Below are 20,174 nucleotides of genomic sequence, written 5' to 3' on the forward strand. Positions count from 1 at the left end.
CGCGCGGCCCCTCGAGCCCGCTCCGCCATTCAATAAGATCATGGCTGATCTTCGACCTCAACTCCATCTTCCCGGCCGATCCCCATATCCCTCGATTTCCCTAGTGTCTAAAAATCTATCGATCTCAATATAAAAATCTGATATAATTTTAACCCCTTATTCCTGGTAACACTGAAACATTGAATCCATGCTGAACTGCACAATACTCTAATGGCGGGTTAACTAAGGTCGTTTACAAGTTCAATATGACCTATTTGGTTTTTATTCTTTGCTTCTAGCTGCATAATAAGGGTACCGCTTGCTTTTTTATCTTGGGACGTATCAACTTTTAATGACCATCTTATCTGCACAGCAAGCGCCCTCTGCTTCTGCACTCCATTTGACATCTTCCCATTTAAGGTGTAGTTCCTTTCCTTACTCTTGTTTCAAAATATTTTAAAGCGAACAGATTAATGACTCCATTAAAACAGAATGACTCAGTAGTGTGTTGACGCTCATCCGAGGTAGATTTCTAGTTAATTGTGATCCTGCATGGTCCCTGGAGCCCTTGCTTCAGTTATTAGTCAAAGTCTCAACCAGCTGCCAAGTTGCCTATTTGCTTTTAATTAATTTATCCTTTGGATTCCCTGTCTCCCAATGCACTGAATTCAAAATCTACCTCGCCCATGACAGATTCTGGGTGTTATACGTATATGGGCCGCAAAGAAGATAGGAAGTGGTGCTGAAATTCTACAAGACGTTGGTTAGACTAGGAAAATCTCGCACCCCTTGATGGGGGGGGAAACTGGGCAGAAAGACTTGCGTTTCTATAGCACCTTTCTTGACCTCAGGACGGCCCAAAGCGTTTTACAGCCAATTAAGTACTTTAAAAGTGTAGTCACTGTTGTAATGTAGGAAACGTGGCAGCCAATTTGCACACAGCAAGATCCCACAAACAGCAATGTGATAATGACCAGATCATCTGTTTTTTAGTGATGTTGGTTGAGGGATAAATATTGGCCCCAGGACACCGGGGATGACTCCCCCTGCTCTTCTTTGAATAGTGCCACGGGGATCTTTTACATCCATCCAAGAGCGCAGACAGGGCGGGGCCTCGGTTTAACGTCTCATCCGAAAATTAGGGCCATGGAGCGGGTACAGTGAAGACTCGCTACAACAATAACAGGAACGGGAGATTATAGTTACATCAAGGCATGAAAAAAATGGAGCTTTTTCCACTGGAACGGAGGAGGTTAAGGAGTGTTCCAACAGCGGTTTCCAGCATTGTGAAAGTTTTTGCGAGGGTAACTGAGAATTGTTTGGCGAATTGGCAATAAGGGGAATAAACTCAACATTCTCACTAACAGAATGAAGGTGGAAGTCACAAGAATGCTTTTTCGTCCTACAGAGGGTTATTAGAATGCTATTGGAATGCCTTAGCACAAGGGGCTATCGAGGCAGAGATGATTACATCAGTTAAAAGAGAATTGGATAAATACTTAAATTGGAAACATAAACAGTACAGCCATTCGGCCCATCGAATCTGTGCCGGCTCGTTCAAAGACCAATCCAGTTAGCCCCACTCCCCCACCATATCCCTGCAATTTGTTTCTCCCTCACGTATTTATCCAATTCCCTATTGAATCTGTATCCACCGCCCTGTCAGGCAGCGCATTCCCAATCCCAACCACTCGCTGCGTAAAAGAGTTTCTCCTCATGTCGCCTCTGGTTCTTTTGCCAATCACCTTAAATCTGTGCCCTCTGGTTACCGACCCTTCAGCCACTGGAAACAGTTTCTCTTTATTTACTCTATCTAAACACTTCATGAAATTTTAAACACTATCAAATCTCCTCTTAGCCTTCTTTGCTCTAGAGACCAACCCCAGCTTCTCCAGTCTCCCCACATAACTGTAATCCCTCATCCCCGGAAGGGTAATAAAAAATTTAAAGAGAGATTGGGAAAGGGGATTAGAGTAGATAACAACAACTTGCATTTATATAGTGCCTTTAACGTCGTAAAATATCGCAAGGCGCTTCACAGGAACGTTATCAAACAAGATTTGACACCAAGGCACATAAGGAGATATTAGTGCAGAAAGAAGTAGGCTTTAAGGAGCGTCTCAAAGGAGGAAAGAGAGGTGGAGAGGTTTAGGGAGGGAATTCCAGAGCTTAGGGCCTTGGCAGCTGAAGGCACGGCCACCAATGGTGGAGCGATTGAAATCGGAGATGTTCAAGAGGCCAGAATTAGAGGAGTGCAGATATCTCGGAGGGTTGTAGGATTAGAGGGGGTTACAGAGATAGGGAAGGACGTGGAGGGATTTGACCAGAAGGATGAGAACTTTAATATCAATGCATTGCTGGACTGTGAGCCAATGTAGGTTAGCGAGCACAGAGGTGATGGGTGAACGGAGCACGGGCAGCCGAGTTTTGGATGACCTCAAGTTTACAGAGGGTAGAATGTGGGAGGCCGGCCAGGAGTGCATTGGAATAGTCAAGTCCAGAGGTAACAAAGGCATGGATGAGGGTTTCAGCAGCAGATGAGCTGAGGCAGGGGCAGAGTCAGGCGATGTTCCGGAGGTGGAAATAGGAGATAGCTAGCACAGACTCAATGGGACGAATGGCCTTCTTTTGCACTGTCGTTTCTATGATGCTATGTCAGTGAAATGGCTGGAGCTCAGTTTAGTCCTGACAGTCAGACAGATTGCACGCTTGTTGAAAGGAATAGTAAATCAGATGGCAAGTCTGGTGAAATGGATAGGGCTAGACAGAGATTCTCACAGTAAAGAGCAAGTCTCCAAGGAAATAAGTAAGACTCGACAGGTCTGGCTTCTTCCCAAAAACATTATCAAAAAGTTAATTTCATTCACATTTCTTTTTAGTCTGCCCTTTCTGCGTAGAGACCTGCCAGAGTTGGCAGAGAGAAGAAGGGTTTGTTCTTCTCACATTCATTAATTTGTCAGTCTGCTGAAAAGCTGCTATCAATAAACTGGGAGATTCAGCTCCCCATTTGCAATCAGAATTTTAGTAAGCTTCATTCAAACAATGTCAGTATAAACAAACGCTTTGCTCCTTTCTATTCTTTCGCCACTTTTGCGACCACGGCCCTGGCTTCCTCTTGTGTTAAATTTAATATACAAGGACAGTGACAAATTGAACTTTGTCTATCTAGGGGGTCATAAATATAAGATAGTCACTAAAAATTCCAAGAGGGAATTCAAGAGAAACATCTTTACCCAGAGAGTGGTTAAAATGTGGAACTTGCTACCACAGGGAGTGGTTGAAGCAAATAGCATAGATCCATTTAAGGGGAAGCTCGATAAACATGAGGGAGAAAGGAATAGCAGGATATGCTGATAGGGTGTGATGAAGAGGGGTGGGAGGAGGCTGGTGTGGGAGGAGGCTGGTGTGGGAGGAGGCTGGTGTGGAGCACAAACACCGGCACGGACCCGTTGGGCTGAATGGCCTGTTTCTATGCTGGAAATACAATGTACTGTAATACTATATATTTGGTAGATGGGGTACACCTCTAGCTACAGAACATTTCTGGTTTTATCACCATAACACAGGGTAGATTTTAGGGTTACAGTGCGTGGCGCTCCGCTCAGAGTCGGGAACGCCAGTGTGGAGATCAGCAGGTCTCGCTCTATTCAAATTGGAGACTGCTTCAGGAAGCAATTCACGTGAAGCATCCTGAGGTGTTTTCCGAGAAAGAAGACAAGGTGCTGTAGAAACACAAGCCTTCCCTCTTATTTTCAGAAGCAGTATTTCCAGGAGAAAGGAATAGCAGGATATGCTGAAAGGGTGAGATGAAGAGGGGTAGGAAGAGGCTCGTGTGGAGCATAAACACCAGCACGGAACTGTTGGACCGAATGGCCTGTTTCTGTGCTGTAATTTCTATGTATGTGCGACCACACTGTACAATGTCACAAATATATGAGGATTATGCTGACAGGGTGACTTCATACTTTGTTCGGTACAGATGACAGTATAGTTTACGAGTGAACAAGCTTTATGTAGCCGTGGCCACCTTTATCAATAAGGCTGTTTGTAAAATGAGCTCGGCGTTTGTCCAGATTACACCATTGGAACACACGATGGATTTCTACCTACCCTGAGTTAGCCCAGTGAGCTGCTTCGCCGTAGCTGTAATTTACAAGGTCACACTTGTAATTGATCACCTCAATCATCTGGAAAGTTGAAGATAAAATGCTTGTGATTATTTGCAACTGACGAAAAGGTGAGACTTTATTTCTTCTGACATGCCGTCTTACATTAAACGATTATAAACTATCCCAGGTTACATTATAGCCTAGGAATTACCGATGATGAACATTTAACACTTTCTTACATCAATCCTCTACTTTAGCGCAGGAGTTAACCTGTTTAAAATAAACTGGCTAAGATAACAGATCTCCATTAAGGTAGTGGACAAAGGAAGTTAGGAATATCGGAATTGCTTGATGGAAAAAGACCACGGTCCATCTACTTCACCTTCTACCATTCCGGTAGTCGCACGGTACAACTGTAATGGAATTGTTAACGGGAGCGTAATCAGACAAGAACCGCTATCGAACCAAGGGGACCGGTGGCCTAATGCTCGGTCAAAGAGGTAGGCTTTAAAGGAGCATCTTCACGGAGGAGAGAGAGGTAGAGAGGCGAAGACGTTTGTTTGTGCAGGGAATTCCAGAGCTTGGGGCCTAGGTGGCTGAAGGCATGGCCGCCTATGGTGGGGCAAAGAAAGCGGGGAGGTGCACGAGAGGCCAGAATTGGAGGAGCGCAGAGTTCTCGGAGGGTTGTTGGGCTGGAGGAGGTCACAGAGAGGGGGAGGAGTTGGAGGGAATCGAACGAGGATGAGAATAATAAAATTGAGGCGTTGGTGGACTGGGAGCCAATGTAGGTCAGCGAGCACAGGTGTGATGGGTGAACGGGACTTCATGCGGGATAGGACACGGGCAGCAGAGTTTTGGATGAGCTCCAGATTATGGAAGGTAGAAGATGGGAAGCTGGCCAGGAGAGCATTGGGGGGAAAAAAAAAGTTAAAGCGGGGACTTTATTCATATAGTGCAGCCAGGGTATCAGAAATCAGCTTTTGCTGAAGTGGCTCAAAAGCAACATGACGCTGTTTATGAAAGTGATTCATTCCACTTCAACACAGAGACACTGGAAATCTCCAACCCGCCAACAAGAGCGACAAAGACACTGCACACAAAGCTTGATGCATCGACTCAACCCACTGACAAAACTCAACATTCTACAGAGCAGATCTGGGTACACCAGCACATATATACCGGAAGCAATTCTTTGCTACGACAGAACAAAAAAAATCCATGAACAGAATGCCACTTACCGCGCGGATTAAGCTGGTTCCGGTTTCCATGGTGTTTAACCTGGAGTCGGCCACCTTGATGACCAGTAACTGGGCCCCGGGAGCTATACCGTTCCTTTCCGGGTCGTCTGGGAAGTGTCCGGCTGCGATTGCAGCAACGTGCGTCCCGTGAGACCCTGTGTACATAAAGAGGACACATTTCTCATAGAATCATACAGCAGAGGAGGACATTCGGCCCATCGGGCCTGTGCCGGCTCTTTGAAAGAGCTAGCCGATTAATCCCACTCCCCCCTGCTCTTTCCCCATAGCCCTGCAAATGTTTTTCCTTTTCAACTATTTATCCAATTCCATTTCGAAAGTTACCACTGAATCTACTTTCGAGCAACGCATTTCACATCGTTGTGTATGAAAAAAAGTGTGTCCTCATCTCCCCTTTGGTTTTTCTTAAACTTGCATCCCAGGTTGCTAAGGGAATTGGGGGAGGAGATAGTGGAAGGGCTTGCCATAATTTTCCAATCTTCACTAGATGCAGGAGAGGTGCCTGAGGATTGGAAAGTGGCAAATGTGACACCATTGTTCAAGAAAGGGTGTAAGGACAATCCTAGTAACTACAGGCCGGTCAGTTTAACATCAGTGGTGGGTAAAGTTTTAGAAACAATAATCAAGGAAAAAATTAACGGGCACTTGGAGAGGTTTAAGCTAATTAAGGAGAACCAACACGGATTGTAAAAGGCAGATCGTGGTTGACTAATTTAATTGAATTTTTTGATGAAGTAACAGGGAGGATTGATGAAGGGAATGCAATGGATGTTGTCTACATGGATTTTAGGAAGGCTTTTGACAAAGTTAACAAAATTGAGGCTCATGGAATAGGTGGGTCAGTGGCAGCTTGGGTAAGGAATTGGCTTAAGGATAGAAAACAGCGAGTTGTGGTAAATGGCTGTTTTTCAGACTGGAGGATGGTAGACAGTGGTGTTCCCCAAGGGTCAGTGCTGGGCTACTGCTATTTTTGATTATATAAATGACCTGGATTTTGGAATACAGAGTAGAATTTCTAAATTTGCCGATGACACCAAACTTGGGTGTGTGGCAAACAGTGAGGATGATACCAATCGACTGCAACAGGACATAGAAAGGCTAGCAGAATGTGCAGACAAGTGGCAGATGGAATTTAACACAGAGAAGTGTGAGGTGATGCATTTTGGCAGAAGGAACAGGGAGAGGCAATATACACTTAATGGCACAGTTTTAAAGAGTGTGCAGGGACAGAGGGACCTGGGAGTTAATGTGCATAGGTCCCTGAAGGTGGCAGGACATAGTGAGAGAGTGGTTAACAAAGCATACGGGATCTTGGGCTTCATAAATAGAGGAATTGAGTACAAAAGTAGAGAAGTTATGCTGAACCTTTATAAAGCGCTGGTTAGGCCACAACTGGAGTATTGCGTCCAGTTCTGGTCACCACACTTTAGGAAGGATGTGAAGGCCCTTGAGAGGGTGCAGAGGAGATTTACCAGAATGGTTCCGGGGATGGGGGATCTTAGCTACAAGGACAGGTTGGAGAAGCTGGATTTGTTTTCATTAGAGCGAAGGAGGTTGAGGGGTGATTTGATAGAGGTGTACAAGATTATGACGGGTTTGGATAGGCTAAATGGGGAAAGGCTGTTCCCACTAGTTGATGGTACAAGGACTAGGGGACACAGATTTAAGGTTTTGGGCAACAGATACAGGGGGGATGTGAGGGAAAACTTTTTTACGCAGTGAGTGGTGAGGACCTGGAACTCGCTGCCGACGGAAGTGGTGGAAACGGAGACACTCAGGCCTAGAAATTCAGTAGCGCCCCGTTTGGGGCGCCAGAAGTAGCGCCCCGGAAGTAGTCGCGGCTGCCCGCCGGAAATTCACTTTGCGCACCCCAGAGGGAAGCGCGGCGCTACTCGAGGCACCCCGCATCCCTCTTGGGGCGCTGCAACTGAAGATCGCGGCGCAACGTGCCGCAGCGCCACACGCTGCGGCACGGCGCGTTACTGCAGGCCTTCCTCCCCTTCTTAAAGGGGAGGGGCCTGTTGCAGCGCGATCAAAGATCGCGAGTGCCGGCAAAAGAGCCCAGCACCGAGGAGAAGTGCTGGGCTCTTGGAACGCAGTCGGCACTCCGCCGGGGGGGGGGGGTGGACTCAGGAGGCCGGGGACGGCAGCGCGGAGAGGTGTTGGCAGGCAGCCAGCAAAAGAAATGGCCGCCCCACACCTCTCCTTTAATTAGCGCCTCTACCGCCGCAGGTAGGCCCCCCTGAACCGGTCGCAAATAGCGTCCGGCGTTAAAGCAGGGGGCGCAACTAAATTTTGCGATCGGGGCGGTAGCGGGGTGCTGCGCACACCGATGACGTCATCGGTAGCGGCGCAGCACTAACGGCTAGCGCCGCCATTAGCGTTCCGCTAAATTTAGCGGGAGGCGTGGCCAGTGGCTTCCGACCCACTCAGCGCCCTCTTAAGGCGCTAACCGGCTAACCGGTGGCGCAGCCCACTGAATTTCTAGGCCTCAATGTTTTCAAGGGTAGACTGGATAGGCACTTGTGGGAAATAAACTTGCAGGGCTACGGGGACAGGCCGGGGGAATGGGACTGACTGGATTGCTCTAGAGAGCCAGCACGGACTTGATGGGCTGAATGGCCCCCTTCTGTGCCGTTACGACTCTAACTCAGGATGTTTGTGGTTTGCTTTCTCTAGGTTGGAAACACAGCTTCGGTTTATTTCTGGGCTTTTAGTTTTAAAGGTGGCAAACAGCCGTTGAGCGTATTCCTTCCAGTCACACACTCACCTGCGTTGGTGACGATGCTGAGAGTGTTCCCATTGTCATACACGTTGATGGAGTAATTCAGCATTTCAGACTTGCCCAGCTGTGCGTATTCATGGCCTTCTCTGTAGCTCCTCAGTACTCTGCAGCTGCTCAGATCCCCACATTCGCTGGTGTCAATACACGCTCTGGAAAGGCACAGAGAAAACAAAACTGAATGGCGCATAAAGGATGAATTTCAAGCAGATAGGTTCAGGGGGGTCGCCCAAAGAGTCAAAGACTGATTTCACGTTGTAGCTGTAGCATTTTCATTGGGTGATTAAGTTTTGTCACTGATGCTGTCGTTATAGTGTAAAGGCAGCCTGAATCCGGGGCCAGGGTCTGAACTGATACTGGAGTGAAACTCTGCTCCTAGGAATCTCACGCAGCAGATACCCTTCGGAGTCAGTGCACAGGATCATACAGCACAGAAGGCGGCCATTCAGCCCATCGTGCCTGTGCTGGCTCTTTGAAAGAGCTCTCCAATTTTCGCACAGCGAAGTCCCACGAACAGCAATGTGATAATGACCCAATAATCTGTTTTAGTGATGTTAACTGAGGGATAAATATTGGCCAGGACACCGGGGATAACTCCCCTGCTCTTCTTCAAAATAATGCCATGGGATCTTTTACATCCACCTGAGCGAGCAGACGGGGCCTCGGTTTAACGTCTCATCCAAAAGACAGCACCTCTGACAGTGCAGCACTCCCTCAGCACTGCACTGGAGTGTCAGCCTGGATTTTTGTGCTCACGTCTCTGGAGTGGGACTTGAACCCACAACCTTCTGACTCAGGGGTGAGGGTGCTACCAACTGAGCCACTCTACAGAACTAAGTAGAACAATCCCAGCTCCCCACATATCTGAAGTTCCGCATCCCTGATATCATTCTGGTAAATCTCCGCAGGTCCCTCTCAGGATTCGCATTAACAAATTTAGGTTTTTAGCAAAGCCATTTTGACTTAGCACCAGTGCTGAACTTGTGGAGCTTGAATGCACTGTGATGGTGTGTTTACATTATTCTGGGACCTCTCTTGTTTAATATCTTTATAAATCATCTGGAGCTAAGAGACACAAGCACAGTGGCAACATTTGCAATGATACAAAACTGCAAATGAAGTTGGTAGACTCCAAAGCTGAACAAGATAAGCTACAGGAGGATTTGAATATACTTGGGAATTGGGCAGACAGGTGGCAGATGAAATTCAATGCAAGGTGCTTCACATGGGGACAAAAAAATCCAGGAAGGGACTATTACTTAAATGGAAAGAAAATAATGTGCATGGAAAAATGTTGGAATCTATTCAAAGGTCAATACTGAGCTGGAATATTGAGGTTTATAAATCATTGGTGTGACACTTCAAATACTGTGTACGGTTCTGGTCGCCACAGTACAGAAAGGATATTGCAGTTACTGAAAAGATACAGAACGGAGCAGCCAGAACTAAAAGGGTTAAGTTATGAGGACTTGTATTCCCTCGAGTATAGAAGATTACGGGGTGATCCAACTGAGGTGTTTAAGATGATTAAAGGAGTTGATCGGATCGATGGAGAGAGAAACAGAGTTAACCTTTCAGCTCGATGATCTTTCGTCAGAACTGGTCATCGAGCTGAAACGTTAACTCTGTTTCTCTCGTCACAGATGCTGCCTGACCTGCTGAGTATTTCCAGCATTTTCTGTTTTTTTTTCAGATTTCAAGCATCCGCTGTATTTTGCTTTTGTATCACGTTACAAGTAAATATGGGGTGTAGTTTACATTCAAAAAAACTCAAGGATATGGTTCGGATATATGGACGGGAGGAGTCCTTTAACAATTCAGTCACAAAATTCTCACAAAGCTTTGATCTCCCTTTCAGAACTGCAGCACTACTTCTGGGCCAACCAAAAATTACAATTATTGCAATAATATGAACGAGCTTGCTTTGTTTCCAAACAAATGTCTCTACTTCTTTGCAATCATCATCAGATACACGTTGCATTTGGCTTTTATTGTGTATTTTATAGGTCAAGAAAGAATCCGTCCCTCTGTGCCATTACTTAAGATAAATATTTCATCGACGCAATTTCAATTAAGATGCAGATTCATTCCTGGAAAATGTCAATTGGTATTAAGAATTTTATTGCACCTGTCAGAAATGATCTCAAGTAAAACTCACTGTGCAGTATATAAAAGTCTGAAGAACTGACACTAGAAGTGATTTTAAATGAATTCACCTCCAACTCTCTCCGTCCTGCCAAACCAAGCAGTCATATACAGGTCCAAGGTCAGAGTACTTCTTCTCCAGCACATCCAACTGATCAACTTGGCACTGAAGGTCTTCCAGGACCAGCTTTTCTTCCTGTTGGAAAGTCCAATTGCAAGACTACATGTTAACACGTTAAAGACTGATAGAATTTCTTTCCCCCCCCCCCCGCCGTAGAATGGTAGGGATGAGAGACTTCAGTTAGGTGGAGAACATAGGAACACAGGAACAAGAGGAGGCCATTCAGCTCCTCGAGTCTGTTGTGTCATTCGATGAGATCACGGCTGATCTGCGACCTAACTCCATATACCCACCTTTGGCCCATATCCCTTAATACCATTGGTTAACAAAAAGCTATCAATCTCCGATTTAAAATTAATTGATTTAGCATCAATTGCCATTTGTGGAAGAGAGTTCCAAACTTCTACCACCTTTTGCGTTTCCTAATTTCACTCCTGAAAGGTCTGGCTCTAATTTTTAGACTCTGCCCCCCAGTCCTAGAATCTCCAACCAGCGGAAATAGTTTCTCTCTGTCTACCCTATCTGTTCCCCTATCTTGAAAACTTCGATCAGATCACCCCTTTTTTTTTTTTTATTCGTTCATGGGATGTGGGCGTCGCTGGCAAGGCCTGCATTTATTGCCCATCCCTAATCGCCCTCGAGAAGGTGGTGGCGAGCCGCCTTCTTGAACCGCTGCAGTCCGTGTGGTAACTACCAAAGAGCTGTTAGGGAGGGAGTTCCAGGATTTTGACCCAGCGACGATGAAGGATCGGTGATATATTTCCAAGTCAGAATGGTGTGTGACTTGGAGGGGAACTTGGAGGTGGTGATGTTCCCATGCGCCTGCTGCCCTTGTCCCTCTAGGTGGAAGAGGTCGTGGGTTTGGGAGGTGCTGCCGAAGAAGCCTTGGCGAGTTGCTGGAGTGCATCTTGTAGATGGTACACACTGCAGCCACGGTACGCCGGTGGTGGAGGGAGTGAATGTTTAAGGTGGTGGATGGGGTGCCAATCAAGCGGGCTGCTTTGTCCTGGATGGTGTCGAGCTTCTTGAGTGTTGTTGGAGCTGCACTCATCCAGGCAAGTGGAGAGTTTTCCATCACACTCCTGACTTGTGCCTTGTAGATGGTGGAAAGGCTTTGGGACACTTGCCACAGAATACCCAGCCTCTGACCTGCTCTTGTTGCCACAGTATTTACGTGGCTGGTCCAGTTACGTTTCTGGCACCAGTAACAAAATTGTGTGCGTGCACGTTAGTGTGCGCACAAGCACACTTCCAAGCAAAGTGAGCCACATTTAACGCGTGCTTTAGTTTCATCCAAAATTCAGAGAGCCCCTCCACATGCACGGATATAGACGTCTGAGCATGCTCGGTGACCCTCGCAGCTTACCGTGTAAAAGAGGCTGACTGTGAGCTAAAGCACTGCTGTTTAAATGCTGCTTATTTCACAAGGTGACGGCCCCGTTAGATCGCTCTTGCAAATGATGAAGCTTAAAAGTACAAGGAGTCTCTGCAGGGAGCAAGAAACAGCCCTTGTCTTTTAAATCTCTGACACGTAAACACCCTTGATTCTGGTGTGCAGTATATCTGTAGTTTGTGCATATAAATAGCAGCAACTGTTTCCCATCTATGTTATCTCTTCAATACACCACAATAGCTCCGGAAAATATTTTACATGGAGGCGGGATCCCCCATAGGGTCCAACAAGGAGACAACAATGGGCAATAAATATCATTTAATTACAAACCGTTCCACTGTCATTCCCGGCCATATCTCTACACTGCTGCATGACTCACCACGAAGAGGGTTGGGGAAATAAAAGATTTTTTCTTTTTTTGCACCTGATCATGGTATTAAACACTCAAATTGTCAGAATATAGTGAGCCAGAGCACCCCGCCACCTCAACCCAAACTTGGAAAAATCCTCTCCGCACCAAGAATTGTAGAATCTTAGAGCACAGAATGAAGCCATTCAGCCTATCGTGCCTCTGAATCATAGAAATTTACAGTACAGGAGGAGGCCATTCGGCCCATCTTGTCCATGCTAGCTGACAAAGAGCTATCCAGCCTAATCCCACTTTCCAGCTCTTGGTCCGTAGCCCTGTAAGTTACGACACTTCAAGTGAACATCCAAGAACTTTTTAAATGTGATGAGGGTTTCTGCCTCTACCACCCGTTCAGGCAGTGAGTTCCAGACCCCCACCACCCTCTGGGTGAAGAAATTTCTCCTCAAATCCCCTCTAAGCCTTCGACCAATTACTTTAAATCTATGCCCCCTGGTTATCGACCCCTCTGCTAAGGGAAATAGGTCCTTCCTATCCACTCTATCTTGGCCCCTCATAATTTTATACACTTCAATTAGGTCTCGCCTCAGCCTCCTCTGCGCCAAAGAAAACAAACCCAGCCTATCCAGTCTTTCCTCATCGCTAAAATTCCCCAGCCCAGGCAAATCTTCATAAATCTCCTCTGTACCCTCTCTAGAGCAATCACATCCTTCCTGTAATGTGGTGACCAGAACTGCACGCAGTACTCTAGCTGAGGCCGAACTAGTGTTTTATACAGTTCAAGCATAACCTCCCTGCTCTTATATTCCATGCCTCGGCTAATAAAGGCAAGCATCCCATATGCCACCTTATCTACCTGTCCTGCTACCTTCAGGGATCTGTGGACAAGCACCACAAGGTCCCTCTTATCCTCTGCACTTCTCAGTGTCCTACCATTTAATGTGTATTCCCTTGCCTTGTTAGCCCTCCACAAATGCATTACCTCACACTTCTCCGGATTGAATTCCATTTGCCACTGTTCTGCCCACCTGACCAGCCCATTGATATCTTCCTGCAGTCTACAGCTTTCTTCTTCATTATCAACCACACAGCCAATTTTTGTATCATCTGCAAACTTATTAATCATACTTCCTACATTCAAGTCCAAATCATTGATATAGACCACAAAAAGCAAAGGACCCAGTACCGAGCCCTGCGGAACCCCACTGGAAACAGCCTTCGTTACAAAAACACCCTTCGACCATTACCCTTTGTTTCCTGCCTCTGAACCAATTTCGGATCCAACTCGCCACTTTGCCTTAGATCCCATGGGCTTTTACTTACGTGACCAGTCTGCTATGCGGGACCTCATCAAAAGCCTTGTTAAAATCTATATAGACTACATCAAACGCATCACCCTCATCAACCCTCCTTGTTACCTCCTCAAAAAATTCAATCAAGTTAGTCGGCTCTTTGAAAGAGCTCTCCAATTAGTCCCACTCCCCCCTGCTCTTTCCACAGAGCCCTGAAAATTTCTCTTTTTCAAGTATTTATCCAATTCCCTTTTGAAAGTTACTATTGAATCTGCTTCCGCCGCCCTTTCAGGCAGCGCATTCCAGATCACAACAACTCGCTGCGTGAACAATTTCTCCTCATCTCCCCTCTGTTTTTTTTGCCAATTACCTTAAAAATATTCTACAGTACTACTTATTTTACTTCCTACAGGTCCCCAACTCTATTCCAAACTGTAGGAGCGAAGGGTGAATGAGCTGGGTTGTACATCGTTCCTTTTAACACTAAATTCCAATGATCTGCCCCAATTGAGCTCGCACCAGTGTGGTTCCACCCCCTTTCTCTCCACACTCGGACTCGGTACCTGAGATTGGTTTGTGCTGCTTTTGTTGAAGTCGTTCAGTCTTCGGTGAGCTTCTGCCACAGCGACGCGATGTGCAGGGTCCCACTGCTTCTCCCGTCTCTCCTGCTGTTTATAAAGATGCACAAACACACAAAATTAGGGCCGGGGGGGGGAAGAGGGAAAAAAAAGGGTCATGAGGAAATTCAAGAATGAGAACCAGCACAACAGATGAATGGCCTCCTTCTGTGCTGTAAACTTCTACAGTTCTATGGATCCAAAATTCAATGTTGGTTCATAGAAACATAGAAGATAGGAGCAGGAGTAGGCCATTCGGCCTCTCGAGCCTGCTCTGCCATTCAATGCGATCATGGCTGATCATCCAAATTCAGTACCCTGTCCCTGCTTTCTCCCCATATCCCTTGATCCCTTTAGCCTTGAAAAATATATCCAACTCCTTCTTGAATATATTTAATGAATTGGCCTCAACTGCCTTCTGTGGTAGAGAATTCCACAGGTTCACCACTCTCTGGGTGAAGAAATTCCTCATCTCTGTCCAAAATGGCCTACCCCTTATCCTTAGACTGTGACCCCTGGTTCTGGACTCCCCGACCATCAGGAACACCCTTCCTGCATCTAGTCTGTCAAGTCCTGTCAGAATTTTATAAGTTTCAATGAAATCCCCTCTCATTCTTCTAAACTCCAGCGAGTACAAGCCCAATCGACCCAATCTCTCCTCATACGTCATTCCTGCCATCCCAGGTATCAGCCTGGTGAATCTTCGCTGAACTCCTTCCATGGCAAGAACATCCTTCCTCAGATAAGGCGACCAAAACTGCACACAATACTCAAGATGTGGTCTCACCAAGGCCCTGTACAACTGCAGCAAGACATCCTTGTTCCTGTACTCAAACCCTCTCGCTATGAAGGCCAACATACCATTTGCCTTCTTAACCGCCTGCTGCACCTACATGCTTTCCTTCAGCGACTGGTGCAGAAGGACACCCAGGTCTCGTTGCACTTCCCCTTCTCCCAATGATAGGAAAGATACCATCCCAAATAATGCTATACCAAGATTTTTTTTTAATTGTCACCATTTAATAGGAATGCTTGTAATATCATTCAGCAGTGCAAATCCTACACTGGCCAAATGCATAAGGCTAGAAAATGTGAAATGATTAAAATTCATTAACAGTCTTAATGAAGTAGTCTGATGCGTATCTCCATAGAAAGCAGCATCCTCCCAGCGGGGAGGCCCCAAACAACCAGGCACAAAGAAATTATATCACAGAAAAGTGTGTGTGCATGTTGGAGTTGAAAACTTTCCTCCAATTACTCCGCTCCCTAGCCACCAACTCCATCCCTCTCCCTTTCCACTGTCTGAGGCTGAACCAGACCATTCGCAATCTCGGCGACCTATCCGACCTCATACCCTCTCACCAAGACCGCCGACTTCCACCGCCGTAACATCGCTCATCTCCGCCCCTGCCTCAGCCCATCTGCTGCTGAAAACCCTCATCCACGCCTTTGTCCCCTCCGGACTCGACTATCCCTACACTCTCCGGGCCAGCCTCCCATCTTCCATAAACCAAAGCTCATCCAAAACTCAGCTGCCCAGTGTCCTAACTCACACCCAGTCCCGTTCACCCATCACCCCCTGTGCTCACTGCCCCGTGTCCTAACTCACACCCAGTCCCGTTCACCCATCACCCCTGTGCTCACTGCCCCGTGTCCTAACTCACACCCAGTCCCGTTCACCCATCACCCCTGTGCTCACTGCCCCGTGTCCTAACTCACACCCAGTCCCGTTCAGCCATCACCCACTGTGCTCACCGCCCCATGTCCTAACTCACACCCAGTCCCGTTCACCCATCATGCGCTGTGCTCACTGCCCCGTGTCCTAACTCACACCCAGTCCCGTTCACCCATCACCCCCTGTGCTCACTGCCCCATGTCCTAAATCACACCCAGTCCCGTTCACCCATCATGCACTGTGCTCACTGCCCCGTGTCCTAACTCACACCCAGTCCCGTTCACCCATCACCCGCTGTGCTCACTGCCCCGTGTCCTAACTCACACCCAGTCCCGTTCACCCATCACCCCCCGTGCTCACTGCCCCGTGTCCTAACTCACACCCAGCCCCGTTCACCCATCACCCCCTGTGCTCACTGCCCCGTGTCCTAACTCACACCCAGTCCCGTTCACCCATCACCCCTGTGCTCACTGCCCCATGTCCTAAATCACACCCAGTCCCGTTCACCCATCACCCCCTGTGCTCACTGCCCCGTGTCCTAACTCACACCCAGTCCCGTTCACCCATCACCCGCTGTGCTCACTGCCCCGTGTCCTAACTCACACCCAGTCCCGTTCACCCATCACCCCCTGCGCTCACTGCCCCGTGTCCTAACTCGCACCAAGCCCCGTTTACCCATCAACCCGTGCTCACTGCCCCGTGTCCTAACTCACACCTTGTCCCGTTCACCCATCACCCCCTGTGCTCACTGCCGCGTGTCCTAACTCGCACCCAGTCCCGTTCACCCATCACCCCCTGTGCTCACTGCCCCGTGTCCTAACTCACACCCAGTCCCGTTCACCCATCACCCCCGGTGCTCACTGCCCCGTGTCCTAACTCACACCCAGCCCCGTTCACCCATCACCCCCTGTGCTCACTGCCCCGTGTCCTAATTCACACCCAGTCCCGTTCACCCATCACCCCGTGCTCACTGCCCCGTGTTCTAACTCACACCCAGTCCCGCTCACCCATCACCCCCTGTGCTCACTGCCCCGTGTCCTAACTCGCACCCAGTCCCGTTCACCCATCACCCCCTGTGCTCACTGCCCCGTGTCCTAACTCACACCCAGTCCCGTTCACCCATCACCCCGTGCTCACTGCCCCGTGTCCTAACTCACACCCAGTCCCTCTCACCCATCACCCCCTGTGCTCACTGCCCTGTGTCCTAACTCACACGGAGCCCCGTTCACCCATCACCCCGTGCTCACTGCCCCGTGTCCTAACTCACACCCAGTCCCGTTCACCCATCACCCCGTGCTCACCGCCCCGTGTCCTAACTCACACCCAGTCCCGTTCACCCATCACCCCGTGCTCACCGCCCCGTGTCCTAACTCACACCCAGTCCCGTTCACCCATCACCCCGTGCTCACTGCCCCGTGTCCTAACTCACACCCAGTCCCGTTCACCCATCACCCCGTGCTCACTGCCCCGTGTCATAACTCGCACTGAGTCCCGTTCACCCATCACCCCCTGTGCTCACTGCCCCGTGTCGTTACTCACACCCAGTCCCGTTCACCCATCACCCCCTGTGCTCACTGCCCCGTGTCCTAACTCACACCCAGTCCCGTTCACCCATCACCCCCTGTGCTCACTGCCGTGTGTCCTAACTCACACCCAGTCCCGTTCACCCATCACCCCCTGTGCTCACTGCCCCGTGTCCTAACTCGCTCCCAGTCCCGTTCACCCATCACCCCGTGCTCACTGCCCCGTGTCCTAACTCGCACCCAGTCCCGTTCACCCATCACCCCCTGTGCTCGCTGACCCGTGTCCTGACTCGCACCCAGTCCCGTTCACCCATCACCCCCTGTGCTCACTGCCCCGTGTCCTAACTCACACCCAGTCCCGTTCACCCATCACCCCCTGTGCTCGCTAACCCGTGTCCTAACTCACACCCAGTCCCATTCACCCATCAACCCCTGTGCTCACTGCCCCGTGTCCTAACTCACACGGAGCCCCGTTCACCCATCACCCCCTGTGCTCACTGCCCCGTGTCCTAACTCACACCCAGTCCCGTTCACCCATCACCCCCTGTGCTCACCGCCCCGTGTCCTAACTCACACCCAGCCCGGTTCACCCATCACCCACTGTGCTCACTGACCCGTGTCCTAATTCACACCCAGTCCCGTTCACCCATCACCCCGTGCTCACTGCCCCGTGTCCTAACACTCACCCAGTCCCGCTCACCCATCACCCCCTGTGCTCACTGCCCCGTGTCCTAACTCGCACCCCGTCCCGTTCACCCATCACCCCCTGTGCTCACTGCCCCGTGTCCTAACTCACACCCAGTCCCGTTCACCCGTCACCCCCATGCTCGCTTTTGGCCACCTGTCCTAGTATCTCTTTATGTGGCTCGGTGCAAAATTTTGTTTGATAACCGCTCCTGTGAAGCGCCTGGGGATGTTTTACTACGTTAAAGGCGCGATATAAATGCAAGTTGTTGTTGTTCCAAATCCAAAAACAGGGGAGCAGTACATTCCGAAGGCTCTCCTTCCCACTTCGGTCCCTTCCAGGCCCAAGTGAACTACTTCTGCATCTGAAACCTGATGTTAGTACAGTCCCAGGTATTGACACTTCTGGTCTTGCGTGGAAAGACTCTCTAGCGCTATGTGGTACGGTGCTGTCCTACACACACACACAGTTGGAGAATTGGTCTTCTCCACTATCAGGGCCTTACCTGAATTCTCTCCTTGAGGGGTGCGGGGTAGAGTTCAAAGGCATTTTTTATACCAATGTGGTATCTCGCAGAAGGGTTAATCCAATCTGGTGATATCTAAATCAAAACATAAACAGTACACAGTACAGAGGGTATACAGCACACAGCATTCTCTGAGCTTGTGCCTTCAGCAGGCTGTACTCGAAAATCCGCATCACACCGGGTAAACTGCACGACATCTCCCTACTTCCATTTTTATTGAAATCGAGGATAGCAGCCCACTCACTCCGTCGACAACCTGCCCAGTCACGCGCCAAGCACAGGTTGGGAAGCGACCAGCAATTCTGCTTAATGTCGCGTGTTTTGTCCAGCCCTTCTAGTGCCAAATACGGAACTTCAGTCTTCTGTCCTGTTACACGTGCAGGGACAGCAAACGCACCAGTCATGCACCAACGCACAAGACGTAAAAATATGAAACGAGCAAAATTCATCTGCAGCATTAATGAAGCATTCCAAAAAAAAAAAATTAAGCATTCATTTCATTTCTGCCAAAGATTCCCATGGCAACTTTGACGTTTACAGGGCTTTTGAATCCCAAACTGCGAGACATCAAATTCTGACATCAGAAATTTCTATTTGTGAAAACTATCTTCAAACAGCATGGATGGGACTTGCGCCAATGCATAGCATTAATGGTGATGTTTGAAATGCAGCCGGCTCTTTTTTAATGTGAGCTGGATTATACAGAATATCACAGTAGTCAAATTAAACATCACATATGTACAAAATGAGACATAAACCTAAATCCCAAGCCACGTTTCCTACAGAACGCTGCCAAGACAAATGGGATCAAAGTCAGTTGAACAGTTTGCACACGGGTTAAACTAACGACAGAACAGAAAACATTAGCAATCTCATGCCCACACTCCCCGCATAGTCCAAGTGGTAAGGGTTGGTTACCCTCTGATTCTAAGACAAGGTGGTTTAATGATGCCGGTGTAGATAAACCTCGTGCCTAAGTCACAACTATATGTGAACATATTTTCCTGTTGCGACGAGCTACAGTTAAATCATCAGCTCTTACAATTAATCATTTTAACTCACGCATCGTAACCTATTTTTTTAAAGAAAATTATTTCCAAGTACAAAATACAAACGAGAAGACTGAGGGGTGACCCGACAGAGGTCTTCAAGGTTATGATCGGGTTTTATCGGGTAGATGTAGAGAAGATGTTTCCACTTGTGGGCAAGACCAAAACTAGGGGCCATCAATATAAAATAGTCAATAATATATCCGTAGGGAATTCAGGAGAAACTTCTCATACTCAGAATAAGGGGTCGGCCATTTAGGACTGAGATGAGGAGAAATCTCTTCACTCAGAGGGTGGTGAATCTTTGGAATTCTCTACCCCAGAGGGCTGTGGAGGCTCAGTCATTGGGTATATTCAAGACAGAGAGCGATAGATTTTTGAATATTAAGGGAATCAGGGGATATGGGGATAGTGCAAGAAAGTGGAGTTGAGGTCGAAGATCAGCCATGATCTTATTGAATGGCGGAGCAGGCTCGAGGGGCCGAATGGCCGACTCCTGCTCCTATTTCTTACGTTCTTACCCAGAGAGTGGTTAGAATGTGGAACTCGCTACGGCGAATAGTATCGATGCATTTAATGGGAACCTAGGTAAACACATGAGGGAGAAAACAATAGCAGGATATGTTGATAGGATGAGATGAAGTAGGGTTGGGAG

At 48.2% G+C, this 20,174-nt stretch overlaps 1 protein-coding gene across 2 annotated transcripts in view; it reads right to left on the reverse strand.

Annotated features, from left to right (window-relative positions):
• LOC147125370 (tripeptidyl-peptidase 2-like) overlaps positions 1–20,174 on the reverse strand; it is a 152,782-nt gene that overhangs the window by 103,942 nt on the left and 28,666 nt on the right. Inside the window, exons 3-8 of one of the 2 annotated variants that reach the window (XM_086002219.1) lie at positions 18,450–18,545; positions 14,008–14,109; positions 10,343–10,467; positions 8,115–8,278; positions 5,327–5,481; positions 4,090–4,166 (exon numbers count right to left, since the gene is read on the reverse strand). In XM_086002219.1, the coding sequence (XP_085858345.1) occupies positions 4,090–4,166; positions 5,327–5,481; positions 8,115–8,278; positions 10,343–10,467; positions 14,008–14,109; positions 18,450–18,545 (719 nt within the window). Of the gene's footprint in view, positions 1–4,089; positions 4,167–5,326; positions 5,482–8,114; positions 8,279–10,342; positions 10,468–14,007; positions 14,113–18,449; positions 18,546–20,174 lie in introns of both variants that reach the window. The other variant, XM_086002216.1, reaches the window with a different exon arrangement.

Source organism: Somniosus microcephalus, chromosome 1, assembly GCF_052327205.1.
Source record: "Somniosus microcephalus isolate GS21.2 chromosome 1, FLI_Smic_1.0, whole genome shotgun sequence".
Classification (NCBI taxonomy): Eukaryota; Metazoa; Chordata; class Chondrichthyes; order Squaliformes; family Somniosidae; genus Somniosus; species Somniosus microcephalus.